Raw genomic sequence first — 24,585 nt, 5'->3', positions numbered from 1 at the left:
TCTCTGGTGAAGAAGGCCCAGCAGCGCCTATATTTCCTAAGGAGGCTGAAGGGATGTAATCTGTCACCCCTGATCCTCTCTAACTTTTACCGCTGCACTATAGAGAGCATCCTGACAAACTGTATCACAGTATGGTATGGCAGCTGTAGCTACTATGACCGGAAAGCCCTGCAGCGGGTAGTCAAAACTGCCCAACGCATTACCGGCACCCGGCTACCGACCATAGAGCACATATACCAGAAACGCTGTCTACGGAGGTCACGGTCCATCATCAAAGACCCTACCCACCCCAGCCACAGTCTGTTCGCCCTCCTGCCATCTGGGAGATGCTACAGATGCATTCGCACCCGTACGACCAGATTTATGAACAGCTTCTTTCCCAGGGCTGTCATCCTACTGAACTCCACAAATAAACTCTAAAGCCTGCACATCTGCCAATGCACTTTATTATGGTTATATTTATGTTAATATACTACAAGCCAAATGTATGTTGAATGTTTAAATGTCTTAATCCAAATGTACACTCTCGGGAGCCGCAAGCCTACATTTCGTTGTACTGCACTTGTGCACTACAATGACAATAAAAGTTGATTTGATTTGATTTGATATGTGCAATTTTCCAATCTAAAGGACACAAGTACTGTACCAGCAAAAACCACAGAAAATGTTTAATCCTAAAAGATTTTATTTTGACACAATATGAATAAGAGGATCAGGAACTCCACATGCTCTCGAATCTTCCTTTCCATCTGTTTTCCCTCTGTACATCTTCCCGTAGAGGACCTTCCATCTCCGACCGGACTTTATGGGATTTCTGTAACTCCTGACCATCCAGTGTGCGAGTTTCAGCACACGGCCAGTTTGAGCTATCTGCTGAGGCCACATGACCCTATCCTCCACCAGAGCTGGCAGCGAGATGCATGGCTCATCAAAATACGTTGCCTATGTTTGTCAACCTTACCCCAGATCTGGGCTGGGACGCTGCTTTGCGAATGCAAACTAGAAAACAGTAGGGACTGAAAAATAACCTTAAAAACAAAGTGCTGAAAACTGGCCACAGGAGTTGGGACGGGGCAGGGATAGGGATGGGGTCTTTAACCCTACTGACCCTCAGAGACTTGACGTTGTTCTTATGAATCCCAAGAGTAACCCTGGTCTGTCACCGTTCCCCCACCCAATCCACTCCTACTCCTCTAAACTTGTCGGTTTTCTGATGGGGCCACGATTCTCCCTGCTCGTCCAACCCCCATTTATCGCATTCCCAGCACTGCTAATACTACAGTCAGACTGTGTGTTTATTGTATGAACACTGGAGCTGTAAGCGCAGCAGAGTGATGCTTTTGACATTTCTGTGAGACATGAGGAGTCTGTAACGCTGTTTTCAACACTCGCCCCCTGCTCTGAGAGAAAGTAACTTTGGCTTTTATGATGGGAGATGTTGGGAATAAAACTCCAAAAAGAGCGATGACTGTTAGTGAGTCTCTGACTGCAATAAACGGCACAAAGGCTGGAGATCAACTGGCAAAAACAAGGAGGTGCAAATGTGTGAAATGCTCGATGTATTCTCAAACTGTATTAATGCTGAGCGACAGTTCACAGGTTTGATCCACAGGCAGTGAATACCACCAGCTTCTAGTGAGGGATAGTTAGCAGGGTGTTTGACAATTCATAGAGACAGGAGGAGCCACCTCTGCCAATTCCATGCCCTTTCTTCACATCCCTTCTAGAAAGTTAAGGGGTGATCTGATCAAAGTTTTCAAGATGTTAGAACAGATAGGGTAGAGAGAGAGAAACTATTTCCACTGGTTGGGGATTCTAGGATTAGGGGGCATGTCTAAAAATTAGAGCCAGACCTTTCAGGAGTGAAATTAGGAAACACTTCTACACACACAGGGTGGTAGAAGTTTGGAACTCTCTTCCGCAAACGGCAATTGATGCTTGATCAATTGTTAATTTTAAATCAGAGATTGATAACTTTTTGTTAACCAAAGGTATAAAGGGATATGGGTCAAAGGCGGGATATATGGAGTTAGGTTGCAGGTCAGCCATGATCTCACTGAATGGTGGACTAGGCTCGAGGGGCTGAATGGCCTCCTCCTGTTCATATGTTCCTAACCTTCATTTGCCAAGTAACTCGCTCCCTTTTAAACCCTTTGCATCAGTGGCCCCATGGGGCAGTGTTTCTGCATTCTCACACATTCTCCTTTGTGTGAAGAGGTTTTTCCCGATTCCCTGGTTAACAGCTTGGCTCAAATTCTAAAATCCTCACAACCAGTTAATTGCAGGGAGAGTGATTCGCAGCCAGATCCCCTCCCTATCCCTTCCTGCAAACCTCGATGACTGAAACTTTTTGTTTGCTTTTCCCATCTTTTCCTCACCTCCTCTCCCGAGGGACTGTCATTTCGAGGGGTTCTGCTCCACAGGTGTGCGAGTGAGAGTGTTGGCAGGTAATTGAACCATCACAGCTGAGCCCAACCTGTCCTGAGCCACAGTCCACACATGCACACGTCCAGTGGGATTAGCCCTGGCACAGGACACGGAGCCCCCGTCACCCTGGCTGCAATGGGCCGGCAGCACAGACTGGGGATCGAAACCCGGGGCTTGAACAGAGCCAGATTTACTCCCGAAACTACTGCATCCGGCCAACTCAAACCAAAATGGGATGGGGTAGCCGTGTACCTCCAGGGTCCCCGGGTTACATACAGTCTGGTTATTATGGGATGGGGCAGTCCTGTATCTCTAGAATCTGTGGGTTACATATGGTCTGGTTATTATGGGATGGGGGCAATCTTGTATCTCTAGAATCGGTGGGTTACATACAGTCTGGTTATTATGGGATGGGAAGTCCTGTACCCTAGAATCTGTAGGTTACATACAGTCTGGTTATTATGGGATAGGGCAGTCCTGTACCCTAGAATCTGCAGGTTACATACGGTCTGGTTATTATGGGATAGGGCAGTCCTGTATCTCTAGAATTTGAGGGTTACATACGGTCTGGTTGGGATTTGGTTACTCTCATACTAACTTTCACAACTGACAAAAACACTTGCTGTAACTATCCCTTTGTACTAAGCACTTAAGAGAATTCTATGAACCATTATATACAGAGCAGGAACTTGGGGGCATCCCTGCTGCAATATTCTGGGGAAGGACAGACAGCCTGTAACAGCTTCCGCTGCTGCACTCAAATGCTAAGCATTTTAATTAAGGGTCAATAAAAGAGACGGCAATGTATCGTGTGCCGCTGGTGGTTGGAAGACCCTCGTGGTAATGGGTCAGTCGCCCCGGATGCATGAGGGCCCAGCCCTTCCGAGGAGCCTTGATGGAACAGTTATACCTGATGAACCTGCAGCCACCTCCCTGCAAGAGACAGAACAACCTTCAGCTTAAACAGCAACGGTCTGCTACATCGGAGCAAAAGCTAAACATACAATGACCCAATCTCGCGGAGACTGGGTGTCTAATAATTTAAAGCACACTGTGTGTAGACAGGATACTGAAACAGAACAAGAAATGTAACAGTGTTCACTGCTGTTATATACACAGTCAGTCAGTGCTGGGGCAGTCAGTCCTGTCACACACACACACACACTCAGTTCTTTTATACATACACTCAGTGCTGGGACACTCAGTTCTGTTATACACACAGTCGGTGCTGGGGCACACAGTCCTGTTATATATACATGTCAGTCCTGGGACACTCAGTTCGGATATACATACATAAGAAATAGGAGCTGGAGTAGGCCATTCGGCCCTTCGAGCCTGCTCCGCCATTCAATGAGATCATGGCTGATCTTCTGCCTCAACTCCATTCACTGGTCCTATCGCCATATCCCTTGATGCCCTTACTAGTCAGAAATCTATCAACTTCTGTTTTGAATATACCTAATGACTGAGCCTCCACAGCCTTCTTGGGAAGAGAATTCCAAAGATTCACCACCCTCTGTGTGAAGAAATTTCTTCTCATCTCAGTCCTGAATGGCCTACCCTTTATCTTGAGGCTGTGGCCCCTGGTTCTAGACTCCCCAACCAAGGGAAATATTATCTTAGCATCCATCCTATCAAGCCCTGTAATAATTTTGTATGCTTTAATGTGATCCCCTCTCATTCTTCTGAATTTAAGGCCTAGTTTACTGAATCTCTTCTCATACGATAGTCCTGCCATCCCAGGAATCTATCTCGTGAACCTTTGTTGCACTCCCTCTATGGCAAGTATATCCTTCCTTAGGTAAGGAGACCAAAATTGTACACAGTACTCTAGTGGTCTCACCAAGGCCCTATATAATTGGAGTAAGACTTCTTTACTCCTGTACTCAAATCCTCTTGTAATGAAGGCCAGCATACCATTTGCCTTCCTAATGGCTTGCTGCACATTCACTTTCAGTGACTCATGTACAAGGACACCCAGGTCCCTTTGAGCATCTGCATTCCCCAATCTTTCACCATTTAGGAAATACTCTGCCTTTCTGTTTTTTCTACCAAAGTGGATAACTTCACATTTATCCACATTATATTCCATCTGCCATGTTCTCGCCCACTCACTGAGCCTGTCGAGATCCTCTTGAAGCCTCTTCACATCCTCTTCGCAACTGACACTGCCACCTAGCTTTGTATCATCAGCAAATTTGGAAATGTTACATTTAGTCCCCTCATCCAAATCATTGATATAGATTGTGAATAGCTGGGGCCCAAGCACCAATCCTTGCGGTACCCCACTAGTCACAGCCTGCCATCCTGAAAAAGACCCGTTTATTCCTACTCTTTGTTTTCTGTCTGTTAACTCAGTGCTGGGACACAGTCCTGTTATACACACAGCCAGTGCTGGGACACAGTCCTGTTATACACACAGCCAGTGCTGGGACACAGTGCTGTTATACATACACTCAGTGCTGGGACACAGTCCTGTTATACATACACTCAGTGCTGGGACACAGTGCTGTTATACATACACTCAGTGCTGGGACACAGTGCTGTTATATATACACTCAGTGCTGGGACACAGTGCTGTTATATATACACTCAGTGCTGGGACACAGTCCTGTTATACATACACTCAGTGCTGGGACACACTGCTGTTATATATACACTCAGTGCTGGGACACAGTCCTGTTATACACACAGCCAGTGCTGGGACACAGTCCTGTTATACATACACTCAGTGCTGGGACACAGTCCTGTTATACACACAGCCAGTGCTGGGACACAGTCCTGTTATACATACACTCAGTGCTGAGACACAGTCCTGTTATACACACAGCCAGTGCTGGGACACAGTCCTGTTATACACACAGCCAGTGCTGGGACACAGTCCTGTTATACACACAGCCAGTGCTGGGACACAGTCCTGTTATACATACACTCAGTGCTGAGACACAGTGCTGTTATACATACACTCAGTGCTGGGACACAGTCCTGTTATACACACAGCCAGTGCTGGGACACAGTCCTGTTATACATACACTCAGTGCTGAGACACAGTCCTGCTATACACACAGCCAGTGCTGGGACACAGTCCTGTTATACACAGAGCCAGTGCTGGGACACAGTCCTGTTATACACACAGCCAGTGCTGGGATACAGTCCTGTTATACATACACTCAGTGCTGAGACACAGTGCTGTTATACATACACTCAGTGCTGGGACACAGTCCTGTTATACACACAGCCAGTGCTGGGACACAGTGCTGTTATACATACACTCAGTGCTGGGACACAGTGCTGTTATACATACACTCAGTGCTGGGACACAGTCCTGTTATACATACACTCAGTGCTGGGACACAGTCCTGTTATACATACACTCAGTGCTGGGACACAGTCCTGTTATACATACACTCAGTGCTGGGACACAGTCCTGTTATACATACACTCAGTGCTGGGACACAGTCTTGTTATACATACACTCAGTGCTGGGACACAGTCCTGTTATACATACACTCAGTGCTGGGACACAGTCCTGTTATACATACACTCAGTGCTGGGACACAGTCCTGTTATACACACAGCCAGTGTTGCGACGCTCAATCCTGTCACACACACACACACACTCAGTCCTATTATACAGACACACACTCAGTGCTGTCAGCTAACTCCACACAGACCTGAAACAAAATTGGACCCTTTCTGGTTGTTGTGTCTCTGTTACTGACTGGATAAAGTCTCAGCTATCAGGGCAGCCTGGGAAAATGTATATTTGGGCATCTCAATACATTTAATCACAAAATAAAAGGATAAAAAAGTAACATTTAACATTCAACACAAACAGAGACCTGACTGTAAAGATGGCTCTGATATTACATCCTCTCCACAACACACACAGGACAGCTGGGCTCTTGGGGTTTGGCACTGGGCGTGGGGCACTGGGTGCTGAGGTCTGGGGAATGGGCTTGGAGTACTGTGTACTGGGGGCTGGGAATGGGGCGCTGGGGGCTTGGCGCTGGGGGCTTGGCACTGGGTGCTGCCCAAGTTGTTTGCAGTAACAGTGCTGTAAACCTGAGGCAGCGCACTTGATCCACTCCGAGGGTTCACAGTTTCCACTAAAGGTGAATCAGCTGATGTCAGAGAAAGGAGATGTTCCGTCTGGTCCCAGGACTGTCTGATGAGTGGCCAGTGACACCATTTCCCACCCACCTGTGGTGAAGATAAGTGGTGGAGGGGTCAAGCAGACTCGGAATGTGGGCCCCACACTATAAACACCCCAACACAGCAACACCCAATCGCGTGAACTCAACCCGTTCCTGCCTCTTCACATCCGAGATATTGGCAACTATTAAAAACCATAAATTAACATTCTCCTTGAGAGGTCGCTTTCACTGAGCAAACTGATAAATAAATATCAGATAAATTATAAAGCAGATCGGCAATCTCCTGAGTGAGATGGAGTACAGGCATTAAACTGGGACAGCTATCCTTCAACTTAGAATTGGTTTCTGGTTCACAAACTGGGACTTCATTGTAAAAAGTGAACCTCAGGGGTTTTTGCTTTTACAATTTTTTTTAATCCTCAGTCTCAATCTTCATTTCCCGAAGTGGGGGGTGGGGGCTCCTAATGTCTGTCCATAATAATCCCCTCAATAAAGGTGGCAGGATAAACAGTGAGACAGACAGGTTAAAGCACACAGACTGACAGAGACAGACAGAGAGACAGACTGACAGACAGAGACAGACTGACAGACAGCGACAGAGAGATAGAGACAGACTGACAGACAGAGAGACAGACTGACAGAGAGACAGACAGACAGATAGAGACAGACTGACAGACAGATAGAGACATACTGACAGACAGGATGAGGTGTTTTGCGATCTTGTCTGAAAGGCACAAATTGAATCCTTAACAATCGAGTTAAACAGCAACAGTTAATATTGGAGTGAAAATCAGGAATACATATTTTATTAGTTTTAGTCCTCAGGGGCCTTCAGTCTGTCTGGACTCTTGCTGTGAACGGTGACTGAGGAAACCACAGGAGTGAGTGAAAAGGGCCGAGTCGGATGGACAAGGAGTTTTGTTTTTAGACTAACCGGGAAATCTCGCAACTAAATCAAATGTTGCACATAAACAAGTCGCAGATACTGGGGTCAGTAACACAGACAGAGCCTGCACCCAGTGTGAGGAGACATCCCGGGATCAGCTCAACACAACACCAAAAATCACAACTGGTATCAGGAGTTGGGACTCAGACTGTCCTGCCAGAGAGTATCACAAATCTTATTGTAAATAAATACATAAATCCAGCCGTGAAAATCCAGCAACATCCAGCTAGCAACAGCACGGTGAAACTAACGGATTATCGGCAGAAATCCCTCAGCTGGGCTAAACCAGAGTCCTGACACATCCTTACCTTCCCCACAGCATTAAAGACCGTCATTAGTTGGACTATTCAAACGTCAATCTGACCGTTAATGATTAGAAGGACCATGCACCCGCTGAGTCTGGAACATTCCGCAGCTCAAACACATCTTCAGAAAGTCAAACATGCAAGACCAGAACAAAGAGGAAGAATTGATTTACCAAACTCTAAGGGCTTTGCGGAGAACCACTCAGTAAAGGTCGGTGTAAATATCAGAGCCATGCGTCGATTCCCAGTGCAGGATTCCGTAGAACAGCCCATGAAACCCGCTCCTTACTCAAGTAGAGAGTGAACCAGACCGGACCGGACCGGCCCGTCCCCAAGCACCAGACTTACCTGGTAGTCAACTCCAACCTTGTTGAGTGCAATGTTTAAAGTAAAAGTGGAAGCATCGTGGTGTGGCATTAAAGATGGCTGTTCATCAGGTTTATATCTAACTACAAAGGCCAGGTCAAAGAGCGCCTGCAAGAAAGAAGACGGGCGTGAAGCAATACCATGCAGCATCCATTACAGACATTAGGTAGGGAGAACCAAATCCCGCCTTACAAAGCCCTGCGTCCCTAGGCCGTGACTGCACCTAGGCCTCAGCTACCTCCATTGTCATGACAACCTTTTTATGCCTCTCCTTCATTACAGCAGCACCTAGGCTTCTGGTTTCTCCTTCATCCCAGGCAAATCCTCCTGCTGTATTCCAGCGAGACTGAACCAGTTTTACCTCATAATCAATTCCTGCCCTGTTTAGAGCTATGTTAATAGTGAAGGTTGAGGCATCATGGTGGGGTTCGAGCGAGGGCTGCTCCTCAGGTTTGTATCTCACTACAAAGTTCAGAAACGAGTGGGCCTGGGAGGCAGAAGTTTAACATGGAAGAAACAAAACCAGTATTAGTAACCATGGTGATAACAGTCATCGGTTATTACAGTTTATAATCATTTTATAACAGGCTTTAAAGAGTCTTTTAGATGTTCATTTTAGTCCCTGTTCCTATTGGTTTGTGGCCCTAATCACTAGTTTATTGATGTAATAATTCTGTTTATTACTAAACTAAAATGGTCTGACAGAGTTTTTTCTCTATTACAGTATTTTCACGGTTTCTTTCTCCTCACTGCCTCTTGCACTCAGTTCCAGATACTGCCGCTTCTGCTACCACATGCAAAGGGCCATATTCCATACCTGACCCTGCGCAGAGAATGTTGGCAGGCTATTCAACTGTGGCGGCATCAGAGCAGAGTCCGATCCTGACCTCAGCCGATTCACACACACCTGCCATCAGGGGACACGGGGCAAGGAGCAGGAGCAGGAGCCCCAGTCACTCACTGTGGGGAAGGGATTCCCGGTCACAGTGTGTGTGTGGGGGGGAGGGGAAGGGATTCCCGGTCACAGTCTGTGTGTGTGTGGGGGAGGGGAAGGGATTCCCGGTCACAGTGTGTGTGGGGGGAGGGGAAGGGATTCCCAGACACACTGTGTGTGTGGGGGAGGGGAAGGGATTCCCGGTCACTGAGTGTGGGGGGGGGGGGGGAGGGGAAGGGATTCCCGGTCACTGAGTGTGGGGGGGGTGGAGGGGAAGGGATTCCCAGTCACTGAGTGTGGGGGGGGGGGGAGGGGAAGGGATTCCCGGTCACTGAGTGTTGGGGGGGGGGGGGGGGTGGAGGGGAAGGGATTCCCAGACACTCTCTGGCTGACCGTGTACTCCTGGCGATTGAAGAGTATAATCTCTTGATCTGCTATGAGAAACCCGGGAGAAAAATCACAGGGGCATTAAAAAATGTTTTTTTCCCATTTTCCTTGAAAACTTTTGTTTATTAGTTATAAAATTACAGAGATGGGAAAAGGCTGTTTGACCAGGTGGGGCTGTTGGTGTCCAGAGGTCATATGATCAAACCTCCAGGAACACAACCAACCAGAGCTGGTATCCCTGACCCAGGGGAAGGTTTGCTGCGACAAGTTTTACTTCAAGCTCGGACCTCGGGGTCCAAGTCTGTGTCCACACTGCCTGATGTGGAGAATTAGACTCTGAAACCGAAACATTTTCACTGGGTGTCAGTGACTCCATTAGTCACATTTTTACAAGCAAACACTGTTTGGCGCTGTTAAGGAACAGACTAGGAACTGCTTTAAATAGATTCAACACATTTCATTCTCTTTATTCTCCAACTCATTCTCTCGGTTGCCAAACCCCCAGGGATAATCAACAGGAAGTCTCTCTGGTCTTTGCAGGAACAAGCTGCCCGTCACGCATTATTTATTCAAAGTTACAGTCACCATGTTTAAAACACGGGGGCAGTCCCTTCAGTACAGTCAATGAACACATGTCACCGGTCAGCATTACCTGTCGATCAGCTTCACAAAAACTGTTTTATCCCTCCTTGGCCCCCTTGTGGCGTCGCCACATTGGGGAAACACTGTGTGTATGTAGATTAACCTGTATAATCCCCTTTTAACTGCTGTATTCCCCTCCCCCCGCAAGACAGTTGCAAGCTGAGAGGAATAAGGCATGTTCAGACTTGCCTGCTGCTGAGAGAAGGAAAACCAATCAGGTTCCAGCAGGTGACCAATCCGTGAGTCATCACAGGCTCGCGGGCTTTACGAATTGAGTACTGTATTGTGAGAGTTGGAGTAAAGACCTATTTCTTGTAGCTCGCTGTGTTGCCTATTTCTTTACGCGGGAGACTGTAGTCTCCCACATTGGTGACCCCGAATGTCGGCGGCCGAAGCCCCCGACTCACGTAGCCCTACAGAGGCCAGCATCGACCCGACGGCAACCAGCAGCAGCCCGATGTCGGCCGGCGCCGCGTCCTTGAAGCTCCCCACCTTCTGGGAACACCAAGCACCAGCTTGGTTCGCGCACACGGAGGCCCAATTCACCCTTCGCAGGGTTCAAGACGATGAAGAAAGGTACCTCCACGTAGTCTCAGCACCAGCAAGCTCCACCGCCGCCGAAGTTCTCGACCTGCTGGGGAACCCACCACAGACCGGCAAGTACTCAACCATTAAGGGCCGCTTGCTGCAGGCTTACGGCCTGTCCGGGGAGGAGAGGGCCCGTAGGCTTCTTTCACTACCAGGCCTCGGCGACTCTACCCCGACCCAGTTGATGAGCCGGATGCTTGCGCTCCTGGGCTCTGAACCGCAGTGCTTCTTGTTTCGGGCCCTTTTCCTCAGCCTGCTTCCTCAGCATGTACAGACTGCCCTCGCGGGGTCCCCGATCACGGACTGCGTACAACTGGCAGCCGCCGCGGACAAAGTCTTCGCTGTCGCCCAACTCGGCTGTGCAGCCGCGAGGCTCCCCGACACCACCGAGCGCGCGCCGCCACGCCAGGCCGCAGAACTATGCTACTACCACGCGCGTTTCGGCCACAAGGCCCAACGCTGCAGAGCACCCTGCTCTTTCGATCAAACCAAGATGGCCGCCCGGCCCAATGCGCCAGCCCCGCGCCGCTGTCTAGGCCTGCTCGACCGCACCCCCACCGCCACGATGGCCATCGGCACCGCAGGTAAACTGTACATAACCGACTCCCTTTCAGGGCGCAGATTCCTTTGCGACACCGGAGCCCAATGCAGCATAATTCCTGCCTCCCAGCTCGACATCCAGGCAGGCTGCAGCAGCCCACCCCTCGTGGCGGCAAATGGCGCAGCCATCGCTACTTTTGGAACGCGACGGGCCGAGGTTTGTTTCAACGGCCAGCGATTTACGTGGGATTTCGTGACGGCCTCGGTGGCACATCCCTTGCTGGGCGCCGATTTTCTTTGCGCCCACGGACTCCTGGTCGACGTCCGCGACAGGCGCCTGATCGACGCAGCAACTTTCGCTTCACTGGCCTGCCAGCAGAGCAACTGCCCGGCCCTCGTCGGGTCCTGCTCTGCCCCGGCGGATGACGACTATGCCCGCCTACTCGCAGATTTCCCGAGGCTCACACAACCGACCTTCTCAGCCGCGGCAGCCAAGCATGGTGTCGAGCACCACATCGCCACTACGGGACCACCAGTGTTCGCCCGAGCCAGACGCCTGGACCCAGCCAAGATGGCGGTGGCCAAGGAAGAATTCGCCACGATGGAGAAACTGGGCATCATCCGCCGCTCGAACAGCCCCTGGTCGTCCCCCCTCCACATTGTGCCCAAGCCGGGCGGTGGCTGGCGCCCCTGCGGCGACTACAGACGGCTCAACGACGCCACCACGCCCGATAGATACCCCATTCCGCACATCCAAGACTTCTCGGCACACCTAGCAGGAAAGTCCGTCTTTTCCAAGGTCGACCTGATTCGCGGCTACCATCAGGTCCCCGTCCACCACGCAGACGTCCAGAAGACGGCGGTCATCACCCCCTTCGGACTGTTCGAGTTCCTGCGCATGCCCTTCGGGCTCAAGAACGCCGCACAGGCCTTCCAACGGCTCATGGATTCCGTCCTACGGGACCTGAGCTTCCTGTTCGTCTATCTGGACGATATCCTCGTGGCCAGCACCAGCAAGGCCGAGTACATCGCGCATTTGCGCTCTCTTTTCCAGCGCCTCAGCCAACACGGGCTAATCGTCAACCCGGCCAAATGCCAGTTCGGAGCAGCCCAAATTGACTTTCTCGGCCACAGAATCTCGCCAAGGGGAGCCATTCCCCTACCTTCCAAGGTGCAGGCGGTGGCGGACTTTCCCCAGCCCACCTCAGTCAAGGCGCTGCAGGAATTTTTGGGGATGGTCAATTTCTATCACCGTTTCGTGCCCAAGGCCGCCTCACTCATGCGCCCCCTCTATGAAGCCACCAGGGGCAAAACGGGCAAAGAGCAACTCACCTGGTCCAGCGAGATGGCGACAGCCTTCCACCAGACCAAAAGCGCCTTGGCCAACGCCACACTACTGGCCCACCCCATCCCGGGCGCCAAGACCGCCCTCACCACGGACGCCTCAGATTACGCCGTCGGCGCTGTCCAGCAACAGTGGGTCGAAGGCGCGTGGCAGCCACTGGCATTTTTCAGCCGACAGCTACGCAAGAACGAGCAGGCCTACAGCACTTTCGACAGAGAGCTCCTGGCCCTGTTCCTGGCAATCCGGCACTTCCGTTTCCTCCTGGAAGGCCGGCCGTTCACCGCATTCGCGGACCACAAGCCGCTCACTTTCGCCATGGCCAAAGTAACCGAACCCTGGTCCGCGCGCCAACAGCGCCAACTCAACTTCATCTCGGAGTTCACCACGGACATCCGCCATGTCGCCGGCAAGGACAATTTGGTGGCCGACTGCCTCTCAAGACCCTCGCTCCACGCAGTGCACCTGGGCGTCGACTACGCCAGCATGGCGAGAGACCAGGCCGCCGACGCGGAGATCCAGGCCCTCAGGACGTCAACCACCAGCCTCACTCTGGCCGACATCCACTTCCACGCAGCTGGCACAACCCTCCTGTGCGACGTCTCAGTCCCCTCGCCTAGGCCGGTCGTCCCATCCGCCTGGCGCAAGCGAGTTTTCGACATCATCCACGGCCTCTCACATCCAGGGATGCGTGCGTCTCAGAAACTCATGTCCGCCAAGTTCGTCTGGCCTGGACTCCACAAGGATGTGAGAGACTGGACCAACACATGCGTGGCGTGTCAGCGCGCTAAGGTCCAGCAGCACACCAAGGCGCCATTGGAGTGTTTCCCGGTGCCCGAGAGGCGTTTCGACCACGTCCACGTCGATCTGGTAGGCCCCTTGCCGCCGTCGCACGGTTTCACACACCTGCTCACGATCGTCGACCGCACCACCAGACGGCCCGAGGCGGTTCCCCTCGCCTCCACCACCACGACCGACGTCGCGCGAGCATTCGTCTCGACATGGGTGGCCTGGTTCGGCGTGCCGACCGACATATCCTCGGACAGAGGCCCCCAGTTCACCTCCCACTTGTGGAATACCATCACCGCCGGCCTCGGCACCAAGTTGCACAGGACAACAGCCTACCACCCGCAGGCCAACGGGCTCTGCGAGCGCTTTCATCGTTCCTTGAAAGCCTCCCTCCGCGCCAGCCTGGCCGACACCAGCTGGATCGACAAACTACCCTGGGTCCTCCTGGGATTGCGCACCGCGCCCAAAGAGGACCTCCGCGCCTCCGCGGCCGAGATGGTCTACGGCCAACCGCTCAGAGTACCAGGCGACTTCCTCCCCCTGACAATGGAGCCGTGGTCAGCCGCCAGACAGCTTTCCCTGCACCAGGACGCGGCCCAGCAATTCCGTCCAGTGCCCACTTCGCAACACGGCCCGCAGCCGTCCTACGTGCCTCGGGACTTACGACATGCGGAGTTCGTCTTCGTGCGCCGGGACGCGCACAGAGGCCCGCTGCAGGCACCATACACCGGCCCCTTCTCAGTATTGGAGACGGGGGACAAAGCTTTTCTTATCGACGTCGGCGGGAAGCCGGACCTTGTTTCAGTAGACCGCCGCAAACTGGCGCACCTGGACCTCAGCTTCCCGTTTCGTCCGGCTCTTCCCCCACGGCGGGGCAGACTTCCCGCGTTGGCGGCGGCCCCACAAGAGGACCAAGACACGCCAGAACCTTACTTCCCGGCCGCCGCCCCACCTTCGCCGGCAGACCAGCCGCCAGACCAGCCGATGAACCAACCGGCCGACCTCCCAGACAGCCCTCCTCACACGCCAGATGGCTATTACAGTCGCTACGGCCGTTTGGTCAAACCTCCGCAGAGACTGACTTTTACAGTTAACGAGGATTCTGGGGGGGCGTATGTGGCGTTGCCACATTGGGGAAACACTGTGTGTATGTAGATAAACCTGTATAATCCCCTTTTAACTGCTGTATTCCCCTCCCCCCGCAAGACAGTTGCAAGCTGAGAGGAATAAGGCATGTTCAGACTTGCCTGCTGCTGAGAGAAGGAAAACCAATCAGGTTCCAGCAGGTGACCAATCCGTGAGTCATCACAGGCTCGCGGGCTTTACGAATTGAGTACTGTATTGTGAGAGTTGGAGTAAAGACCTATTTCTTGTAGCTCGCTATGTTGCCTATTTCTTTACGCGGGAGACTGTAGTCTCCCACACCCTCTTATTTCTCATCTATATGCTGCCTCTTGGTGACATCATCCGAAAACACAACATCAGATTCCACACGTACGCTGACGAGACCCAGCTCTATTTCACCACCACCTCTCTCAACCCCTCCACTGTCTCTGATTTGTCACTCTGCTTGTCCGACATCATGTACTGGATGAGCAGAAATTTCCTCCAACTAAATATTGGGAAGACTGAAGTCATTGTCTTCGGTCCCCACCACAAACTCTGCTCCCTAGCCACCAACTCCATCTCTCTCCCTGGCCACTATCTGAGGCTGAACAAGACCATTTGCAACCATGGCTTCCTATTTGACCCTGAACTGAGCTTCTGACCCCAGATCTGCTCCATCACCAAGATCGCTTACTTCCACCTCCCTAACATCGTCTGTCTCCGCCCCTGCCTCAGTTCATCCGCTGCTGAAACCTCCATCCATGCCTTTGTTACCTCTAAACTTGACTATTCCAATTCTGTCCTGGCCGGCCTCCCATCCTCCTCCCTTCATAAACTTCAACTCATCCAAAACTCTGCTGCCTGTGTCTTAAATCCCACCAAGTCCGGATCACTCCTGTGCTCGCTGACCTACATTGGCTCCTGGTTAAGCAATCCCTTGATTTTAAAATTCTCATCCTTGTTTTCAAATTCCTCCATGGCCTCTCCCTATCTCTGTAATCTCCACCAGCCCTACAACCCTCCCAGACCTCGGCGCTCCTCCCTGATTTTAATGGCAGAGAAACCAGACTCCATCTCGACCTGGCGACTGATGTTCCTGTAACACTGCGAATCTCTGGGTGTGATTAAAGGGGACCAAATGTCCCGCTGCCACTGGATGTGAGTGGATGTTAATGCTGGCGGTCGTGTTACCCCAGCGCCGCGGGAGGAATCACAGCGTGGACTAGAGCACGCAGAACTGGACAGCAGGACTGACCTTGGTGTAGTAGCCTGGGTAGATCTTCTCTGTTAAAGGTGCAATGTATTCTCTTAAAAACCTCTGCCATTCTTTCTCATACCCGATCTGATTCATGTGAATGTCGATTGTTGGCACACTTTCATATCCGCCCTGAATACGTTTGTCCTGGGACAGAGATGGAGAAAATGTTTCGAACATTTAGGAGCTGTGCTCAGATGCGCGGCAGTGAATCGCGATTCCACAGCGCCACCTGACCCTGGATCCCTGGCGCTCTCACCCGATTGTCTCCAGTTGACCATTGTCCAAAATGTTCCATCTCCTCAACAATGTCGTCACAGGCTCGTTCAGTGAAAATAGGGAACCAGTAAACATCCGGACAAGGCTGTAAAACAATACCAACATGAGGCAAATGTGTTTGGACTGCTTGGGATCTGTACCGTGCGGCTGGTCACCTGTCGAGCAGCCCGCTCGCTTGTCAATCAGTCCTGTCCTGCACCATCGCGCGCAGTGCACAGCTGGACTGTGTCGATCAGTGTCCATGCAGCTGGATTATCCCAAATCTGTCATTTGTAACAATCCAGAACAATATGGAATTTTGCAGCTCAGCAGCACTTATAGCTGTCATGTGCAGAGCTACACAACTACCCTCACCAGACCAACACTTCACTGCTGGAGTGCACACCCAGCGGTGCACAGCTTTTACCGTCACACACTGCCATTAGACACTACTGTGACACATGAGCATTACACGCTACCATCACACACGACCATCACACTCAATTTTTAAAACTACAAGGCCTCTAAGTGTGCTGCAACACCAAGGGTTAGCTGTGGGCTGCCGGATCCAATTGCTGATCTCAGTGCTGATAGCAGAGGGCAGCATTCAGCAGAGAGCTGGGGCTGAAAGTGGTTCTCGTTGCACCAGTTTCCCGTCCCCCCCTCCCCCCCAAGGACACCCCCAATTTACAGCAGCTTCACTGATCAGCTTCTGTGGCAGGCTGGATCAGAAAGAGCCCACAGTCCAGGGTGCTGGTCCCTCACTGGCCCGGTCCCTCACTGGTCCAGACCCTCACTCGCTTACCTGTAGGAGGATCTTGTTTTCCATGATTGAGCTCCAGTTCTGATGAATGTACTTCTCCTGCCAATCCTGCAATGTAGCATAAAGGAGAATGAATGGGATGCCGAGCCTTCCTGTGACCCTGCTGAATGGGACGCCGTGCCTTCCCGTGACCCTGCTGAATGGGACACTATGCCTTCCCGTGACCCTGCTGAATGGGACGCCGTGCCTTCCCGTGACCCTGCTGAATGGGACGCTGTGCCTTCCCGTGACCCTGCTGAATGGGACGCCGTGCCTTCCCGTGACCCTGCTGAATGGGACGCCGTGCCTTCCTGTGACCCTGCTGAATGGGGCGCCGTGCCTTCCCGTGACCCTGCTGAATGGGACGCCGTGCCTTCCCGTGACCCTGCTGAATGGGATGCCGTGCCTTCCCGTGACCCTGCTGAATGGGACGCCGTGCCTTCCTGTGACCCTGCTGAATGGGGCGCCGTGCCTTCCCGTGACCCTGCTGAATGGGACGCCGTGCCTTCCCGTGACCCTGCTGAATGGGACGCCGTGCCTTCCCGTGACCCTGCTGAATGGGACGCCGTGCCTTCCCGTGACCCTGCTGAATGGGACGCCGTGCCTTCCCGTGACCCTGCTGAATGGGACGCCGTGCCTTCCCGTGACCCTGCTGAATGGGACGCCGTGCCTTCCCGTGACCCTGCTGAATGGGACACTGTGCCTTCCCGTGACCCTGCTCCTTGCTCCTTCTCCCGACGTTTCACCGCCCTTAGTCTGTCTGTCAGAGGTGAGCAGCTGGTCCCTCAGCACATCTGCCCTGAACTATCAGCCACGTATCAATAAAATAAACTGAGGGAGGGAGCTGATCCTGATTTTTAGGTCAATATTATTTTTGATTAAATTAGATTTTAATTGGTATTTTTTTAAAAGGAAATTACACAATCATAGCACAAATATATAAACAATGCACTGAAATATATTGCTTCTCCCTCTTTGCCCCTGCTCTCCCAGAGGCCGTGAGTCACGCCGGGGGCTGCTCCATACTTCAGTGCCCCGCTTCACTCAATGCTCGACCCGACTGGAGCCCTGAGACCCAGGCCGAGAGTCCCGAGACTCAGGCCGAGAGTCCCAGGCCTGTAGGGCTCAGTCCCACGCTTCATGCTGCATCACCCACTACGTTAATTAGCCCATCCCATCGCCCTGCCTCAGGGTCCACGGTCCGTCTCCCACCGGCTCCCCCGTTAATGTACCTGTGGGTTTTCAGAGACCTGCCACAGGTCATTGTGGAGGTGATCGGTATGGCAGTTCGCCACAGAGAGAATGCGTCCAAACTCATGCCTGTTGGTGATGTACATGAAGATTCCCTGCAGAGACAAAGAGCGGATTAATCCTGACACTCGGGGACACCAAGACATCTAATCCCTGCCAAGCAAAGAGAGGATCCATCAGCATTTCCCACACACAGACTCTCCATCCTTGAGGAAATTCTTAATCCGGGGGAAACTCTCTGGCGAATCGCTAGAACCTGGGGAGATTCTCCATCCCCCGGCGAATCCCCCAAGGAAACTCTCTGGCGAATCGCTTGATCCTGGGGAAATTCTCGATCCTGGGGGAAGCTACACTCTCACCTGATCCCTGATGTTGTGACAGAAAGCCATGTCTGCGTCCAGCTTGCTGAAGTGGTAGAGATCTTTCTCGATCAGGACTGACCGCAGCAGAGTGCCTTGGATCAGGTACACGGTGGAGATGTACGGAACATTCCAGAGACCACTGCACAGAAACAGAGCACATTAATCTCAGAAAACGGCAACAATTTAAAACCTCGGCACATTTCCCAGCTCACTGTCCTTACTGAGAAGTAGTACACGAGTCTCAACATCAGCTCCTGTCTGGTGCCCTCCGACCTGCCCGGAGCTTCTATAAACAATGGTTGTGCTGCAAATGGGATCAGCATTGTCCCACTGGGAAAACTGCCCTATTTCCTCACCCCAGAGGACCAGTGAAACCACCATAGGAACATAGAAGATAGGAGCAGGCCATTCGGCCCCTCGAGGCTGCTCCGCCATTCAATGCGATCATGGCTGATCATCCAAATTCAGTGCCCTGTCCCTGCTTTCTCCCCATACCCCTTGATCCCTTCAGCCTTAAGAAATATATCCAACTCCTTCTTGAATATATTTAATGACTTGGCCTCAACTGCCTTCTGTGGTAGAGAATTCCACAGGTTCACCACTCTCTGGGTGAAGAAATTCCTCCTCATTTCTGTCCTAAATGGCTTACCCCTTATCCTTAGACTGTGACCCCTGGTTCTGGACTCCCCCACCATCGGGAACATCCTTCCTGCATCTAGTCTATCCAGTCCTGTCAGAATTTTATAAGTTTCAATGAGATCCCCTCTCATTCTTCTAAACTCCAGCGAGTACAAGCCCAATCGACCCAATCTCTCCTCATATGTCATTCCTGCCATCCCAGGTATCAGCCTGGTGAATCTTCGCTGAACTCCTTCCATGGCAAGAACATCCTTCCTCAGATAAGGTGACCAAAACTGCACACAATACTCAAGGTGTGGTCTCACCAAGGCCCTGTACAACTGGAGCAAGACATCCTTGTTCCTCTACTCAAACCCTCTCGCTATGAAGGCCAACATACCATTTGCCTTCTTAACCGCCTGCTGCACCTGCATGCTTACCTTCAGCGACTGGTGTACAAGGACACCCAGGTCTCGTTGCACTTCCCCTTCTCCCAATCTACTGCCATTCAGATAATAATCTGCCTTCCTGTTTTTGACACCAAAGTGGATAACCTCACATTTATCCACATTATATTGCATCTGCCATGCTTCCGCAGGAACAGTCCAAACATCTCCGTCCACCTCTGGGACTTGGGTTAAAATCCAGCCCAGAATCATGGGAAGAGAATCTTCCTTCACCAGCTATAATGGTCCAACGAGGAGCGAGTTTGGAGTGGATCCAATCCCGCTGTAATGGTCCAATGAGGAGCAAGTTTGGAATGGATCCAATCCAGCTGTAATAGTCCAATGAGGAGCGAGTTTCGAATGGATTCAATCCAGCTGTAAGGGTCCAATGAAGAGTGAGTTTGGAGTGGATCCAATCCGGCTGTAAGTGGGATGGATCCACAGCACGAGCTGCCCACAGGTTTGGGAGTAATTGGCAGCAAACTGACAATCTTGTTCACAATAAGCCCCAAAGGAGACTCATGCTGCAAACATTCCACTCGTGTAGTCGGTTTGATAAAGGCACGTGGGTCGGACAGAGTAGAGAGAGTTACCCTGAGTCAGGGTCTGTATGACCCAGGAGGGCACGATGTGCAATAGGTTCTAGTCATCAGCATCTTTCATCTCACGAGAACAAAATGTTGCCCAAAAATACAATCACAGAAAGTAAATAGTGCTGCTACCATAAAGACATGTAGGGAGAGGAGACACAGGGCTTTTCAGTGTATTGAGGTACTTTGGACTATTCGAGGGTTGATTGACAAAAGGCACAATATGTGAGAATGGGAAATTTCTGAGCACAAGAGGGTTGAAAAGTTGATACTCACATTCTCTGTCCCTGAACAATATCCACATAATCCTCTGACCGGGCATAATATCCATCAGCACTCAGTGCCCCCCAGAAGTTAGACCACAGCTTCTTGTGGCGACTGGTCAGAGGCGCCAGTATCGATCTGCAAAGACCGAGATCGTTAATGACAATCAATTATACACTTCCCGCAATCAGAACAACCTTTACAATTCCTCAGTGATTACTACAAATAAAGTCCTGCATCTGAAGGAATGTGGGTCCCAATTCCAATTCTACTTTTAAACCGAATGTGCTGTGGTTTTACATCTATTCTTACCCTTTTTATCTGGTTTAGCTGTAGCCCATGTTATAGCAGCAAACACCAATCCTAGTCCTTCAGTCCTGGTTCAACTTGACACAGTGTCAAGGTTATCCACTTCTGTTCCACTGAGTATCTTAGAGGCCTCTATAAGGATGCTTCCCATTAACCCATTAATATTATAGCCCTCTATAAGGACGTTTCTCACCATCTCCCATCCACCTGGACAATAGAAATAATTATCAATCGCCAAGGTTGTTCACAAGAGAGTTTGGGTTTCTTCAAATCAGCCTATTCTGAGGTGTGAGAAGCTGCCTGGACCAGGTATATTTAGGAACATAGGAATCGGAGGAGGCCATTCAGTCCCTCGAGTCTATTACGCCATTCAGTGAGGTCATGGCTGATCTGTATCCTAACTCCATCTACCCGCCTTGGCTCCATATCCCTTAATAGCAAAAATCTATCAATTTCAGATTGAAAATGATTAATTGAGCTCGCATCTGCTGCTTTTTGTGGGAGAGAGTTCAACACTTCCACCACCCTCTGTGTGAAGATGTGTTTCCTAACTTACGGCACGTCTCCTTGTCCCAGACTCCCCCACCGGTGGAAAAAGTTTCTCTCTCTCTACCCTGTCAATTCCTTTCAAAATCCTAAAAACCTCATTCAATCCCCCCTTCACCTTCTATATTCCACGGAATACAAGACCAGTTTATATAATCTCGCCTCATAATTTAACCCTTGGAGCCCTGGTAACATTCTGGCGAACCTGCGCTGCTCTCCTTCCAAGACCAATATATCCTTTCTAAGGTGTGGTGCCCCGAACTGTACACAGTGCTCCAGGTGTAGTCCAACCAGGGATTTGTATAATTGTAGCAAAACTTCCTCTCCTTTATATTACAGCCTTCTAGTTAGAAGGCCTAACATTCCAGTAACCTTTTTGATTATATTTTTGTACCTGAATTTACTGAAGCTTTTCACCTTATTTTTAGTTCACATGTTCTGACCATATTTCCATAAAACGTTGCTGAGACAGAATGCGGGGGAGGCAAAGGTTTGTATCAAAAACCTCAGTTTCAAGAATCTGAAAATGGCTCTGAGAATTTAAACCATTTTGTTAGTTTGGTTCCAGAAAACGGTTTAAAGTATTGTTAAACATTATAGTATTATTCTTACGCTGCAGATTTATTTTGCTTCTGTATGTTACTGTTAAACAATAAATTTAATTTATATTTTAGCCTGAAATACAGTACATGGTTGCCAGTTTGGAGCTATTCTGCTTATAGGAATGATCAGGAAAATAGAGGAAGCATCTTTCTCGTCTGTAACTTGAGGAAAGGGTCATTGTTGTTGTGTGGCACACCAACCATTCATTCCATGCGTGGGATTTATAGGCTTCGGTTGGTATCCGGAGAGTTATTACTGAGCTGTTTAATGCATTTCCATTCAGCGGTGGCATGGAGGGGGAAATCTGGGAACAGATCAGATTTCTTGGATGTAGCCTGGCAATCCAGAGGGGAACACTCCCGAATAGCACAGATACATTTAAGAGGAGGATAGATAAGTACACGAGGGAGAAAGGAATAGAAGGATATGCTGACAGGGTGAGATGAAGTAGAGTGGAGCATAAACACCGGCATAGACCAGTTGGACCAAATGGCCTGTTTCTGTGCTGTAAATTCTATGTAAATGAATAAGAACATTTCAACAGTGAGATAAGGGAAACGCCCCTTCACTCAGTGACACCCGGTCTAGTTGACGAATCAGGTGCTGTTGATGTGTTTGTGTACAAGGGACCACAGACCATGCCAGCAGCTGACAGTTTGCATCGACACAGATTTTGAACACGATAAACGGGATTCCTGATGATTTCCTACAAAGGTGCGGTTTTCAATTACACCTGAGAGAGGAGCTGGAACCAGGCCGCTCAGTGTCCACTTGATGTTCTTGCTTTATTTAGTTTTAGTTCACCTGTCCTACCCAAACTGAAATCAACCGGAGAGCAACCGACAAAGGACTGGGTGTGAAGCATTCGTTCTGACCTGTTCTGTTCAATGAGGAGTTTCAGGATGTCACGATTCTGCAGTACGACTTCAATATCAACACTGAAGTAGTGATCACATGTCACATCCTGTCGGCACAGGTCACTGAGGGAGACAGTTCGATAATAACAGAAAATTATATTACAGGCTTGACAAACAGCAATTCCAATTCACACCATCGACAACAACAACTTGCATTTATATAGCGCCACGAACGTAGTAAAATGTCCCAAGGCGCTTCACAGGAGCGTTATCAAACAAAATTTGACAACGAACCAAAAGAGGCGATATTAGGACAGGTGACCAAAGGCTTGGTCAAAGAGGTAGGTTTTAAGGAGCATCTTAAAAGGAGGAGAGAGAGAGTTAGAGAGGTTTAGGAAGGGAATTCGAGAGCTTAGGGCTTAGACAGCTGACGGCACGGCCACCAATGGTGGGGCGAAGGGAGTGGGGGATGCACAAGAGGCCAGAATTGGACACACGTGTATACACACAGACACACACAGAACATCGATGCGTATTTCTGCATGCATACACACATAAAAGATACAAACACATATATACACACATACAATAATGCCACCATACAAGTACACACACTTGCATGCACACAAACCACTAACACACACAGATGGGAGGAAATCAGTAAAAGAAACTATCAAAGACACCAACTAAATATACACACTCTCACTTCCCTGTGTACAGTCAGGCCAATACTTGCCCCATAAAGAAAGACAGACTTTCATTTATATAGCGCCTTTCATGACCTCAAGACATCCCAAAGTGCTTTACAGCCAATGAAGTACTTTTTGAAGTGTAGTCACTGTTGTAATGTAGGAAACGTGGCAGGCAATTTGCGCACAGCAAGGTCCCACAAACAGCAATGAGATAATGAGCAGATAATCTGTTTTAGTGATGTTGGTTAAGGGACAAATATTGGCCAGGTCACCTGGGCGAACAACCTTGCTCTTGGAAATAGTGCTATAGGATCTTTTACATCCACCCGAGAGGGTAGACGGGGGCTTGGTTTAACGTCTCATCCAAAAGACAACACCTCAGACAGTGCAGCACTCCCCCAGTACAGACGTTCCGACAGTGCAGCGCTCTCTCAGTACTACACTGGGCGTGTCAGCCTGGATTATGGGGGCAAATCTCTGGAGTGGCATTTGAACCCATGACCTTCTGACTCAGAGGCAAGAGTGGTACCCACTGAGCCATAGCGGACACGGTGTCGTTGTCACTGGATGACAGGAGACTCCGGTCTATTTCCCACCCTGTTTGTTACTCACAGCCCCATGTTGCGAGCGTCTGCATTGACAATCTCCTCCTCTGGTCCAACCACTCTCACATTGTGGTACTTGTCCCCGTGTTGCTCTATGAACTGTCGCACATGCTGCTCATGGTGGGTTTGCTGTTAACACAGAGAGAGAGAGAGAGAGAGAGAGAGAGAGAGGGAATGCCTCAGTATAATGCATCAAATCCAAATCAGACAGTCCCACTCCAGCCCCCATGCTGAACCTCCTTCAACACCTCCACTGTCTGAGACAGTATCGATCAGAATCTCAATCAAACTTATTGGGAACCATTACAAAATGTTGCTGAACTAATCGCGCAAACAAAGGAGGTATTTAGAATTTTCTCCACATTCTGCAGCAAGGTACGGACCCAACAGCAGAGTAAATAATCAGAATATGAGTCAGCAGGGCCGGCTCTCCTCCACCCATCCCCCGCACTCACCGTGTTGTGGATGAAGATTCGGAGTTGCTCCTTTGGGAAATTCAAATTCACTAAACGCTCAAAGAAATCCTCTACAAAGGGTGTTAGCTGCTCGATGAAGATCCCAATGAGGACGGTGGGAAACTCGCTGTCCTAAACATGA

General features: G+C 50.3%; 1 protein-coding gene across 2 annotated transcripts in view; it reads right to left on the bottom strand.

Moving 5' to 3' along the window:
- Positions 1–667: 667 nt before the first annotated feature.
- Positions 668–24,585, bottom strand: part of plod1a (procollagen-lysine, 2-oxoglutarate 5-dioxygenase 1a) — a 43,368-nt gene continuing 19,450 nt past the window's right edge. The window contains exons 9-20 of one of the 2 annotated variants that reach the window (XM_085967148.1): positions 24,444–24,575; positions 23,996–24,117; positions 22,710–22,814; positions 20,389–20,514; positions 18,456–18,597; positions 18,078–18,191; positions 16,849–16,914; positions 16,045–16,149; positions 15,786–15,932; positions 8,563–8,688; positions 8,184–8,309; positions 668–3,360 (exon numbers count right to left, since the gene is read on the bottom strand). In XM_085967148.1, the coding sequence (XP_085823274.1) occupies positions 3,205–3,360; positions 8,184–8,309; positions 8,563–8,688; positions 15,786–15,932; positions 16,045–16,149; positions 16,849–16,914; positions 18,078–18,191; positions 18,456–18,597; positions 20,389–20,514; positions 22,710–22,814; positions 23,996–24,117; positions 24,444–24,575 (1,467 nt within the window). In that variant the 3' untranslated portion in view covers positions 668–3,204. The remainder of the gene's footprint in view (positions 3,361–8,183; positions 8,310–8,562; positions 8,689–15,785; positions 15,933–16,044; positions 16,150–16,848; positions 16,915–18,077; positions 18,192–18,455; positions 18,598–20,388; positions 20,515–22,709; positions 22,815–23,995; positions 24,118–24,443; positions 24,576–24,585) is intronic. The other variant, XM_085967149.1, reaches the window with a different exon arrangement.

This window comes from Somniosus microcephalus, chromosome 25 (assembly GCF_052327205.1).
Source record: "Somniosus microcephalus isolate GS21.2 chromosome 25, FLI_Smic_1.0, whole genome shotgun sequence".
Lineage (NCBI taxonomy): Eukaryota > Metazoa > Chordata > Chondrichthyes > Squaliformes > Somniosidae > Somniosus > Somniosus microcephalus.
The sequence above is the reverse complement of the archived record's forward strand: the minus strand, read 5'-3'. Positions and strand labels throughout refer to the sequence as shown.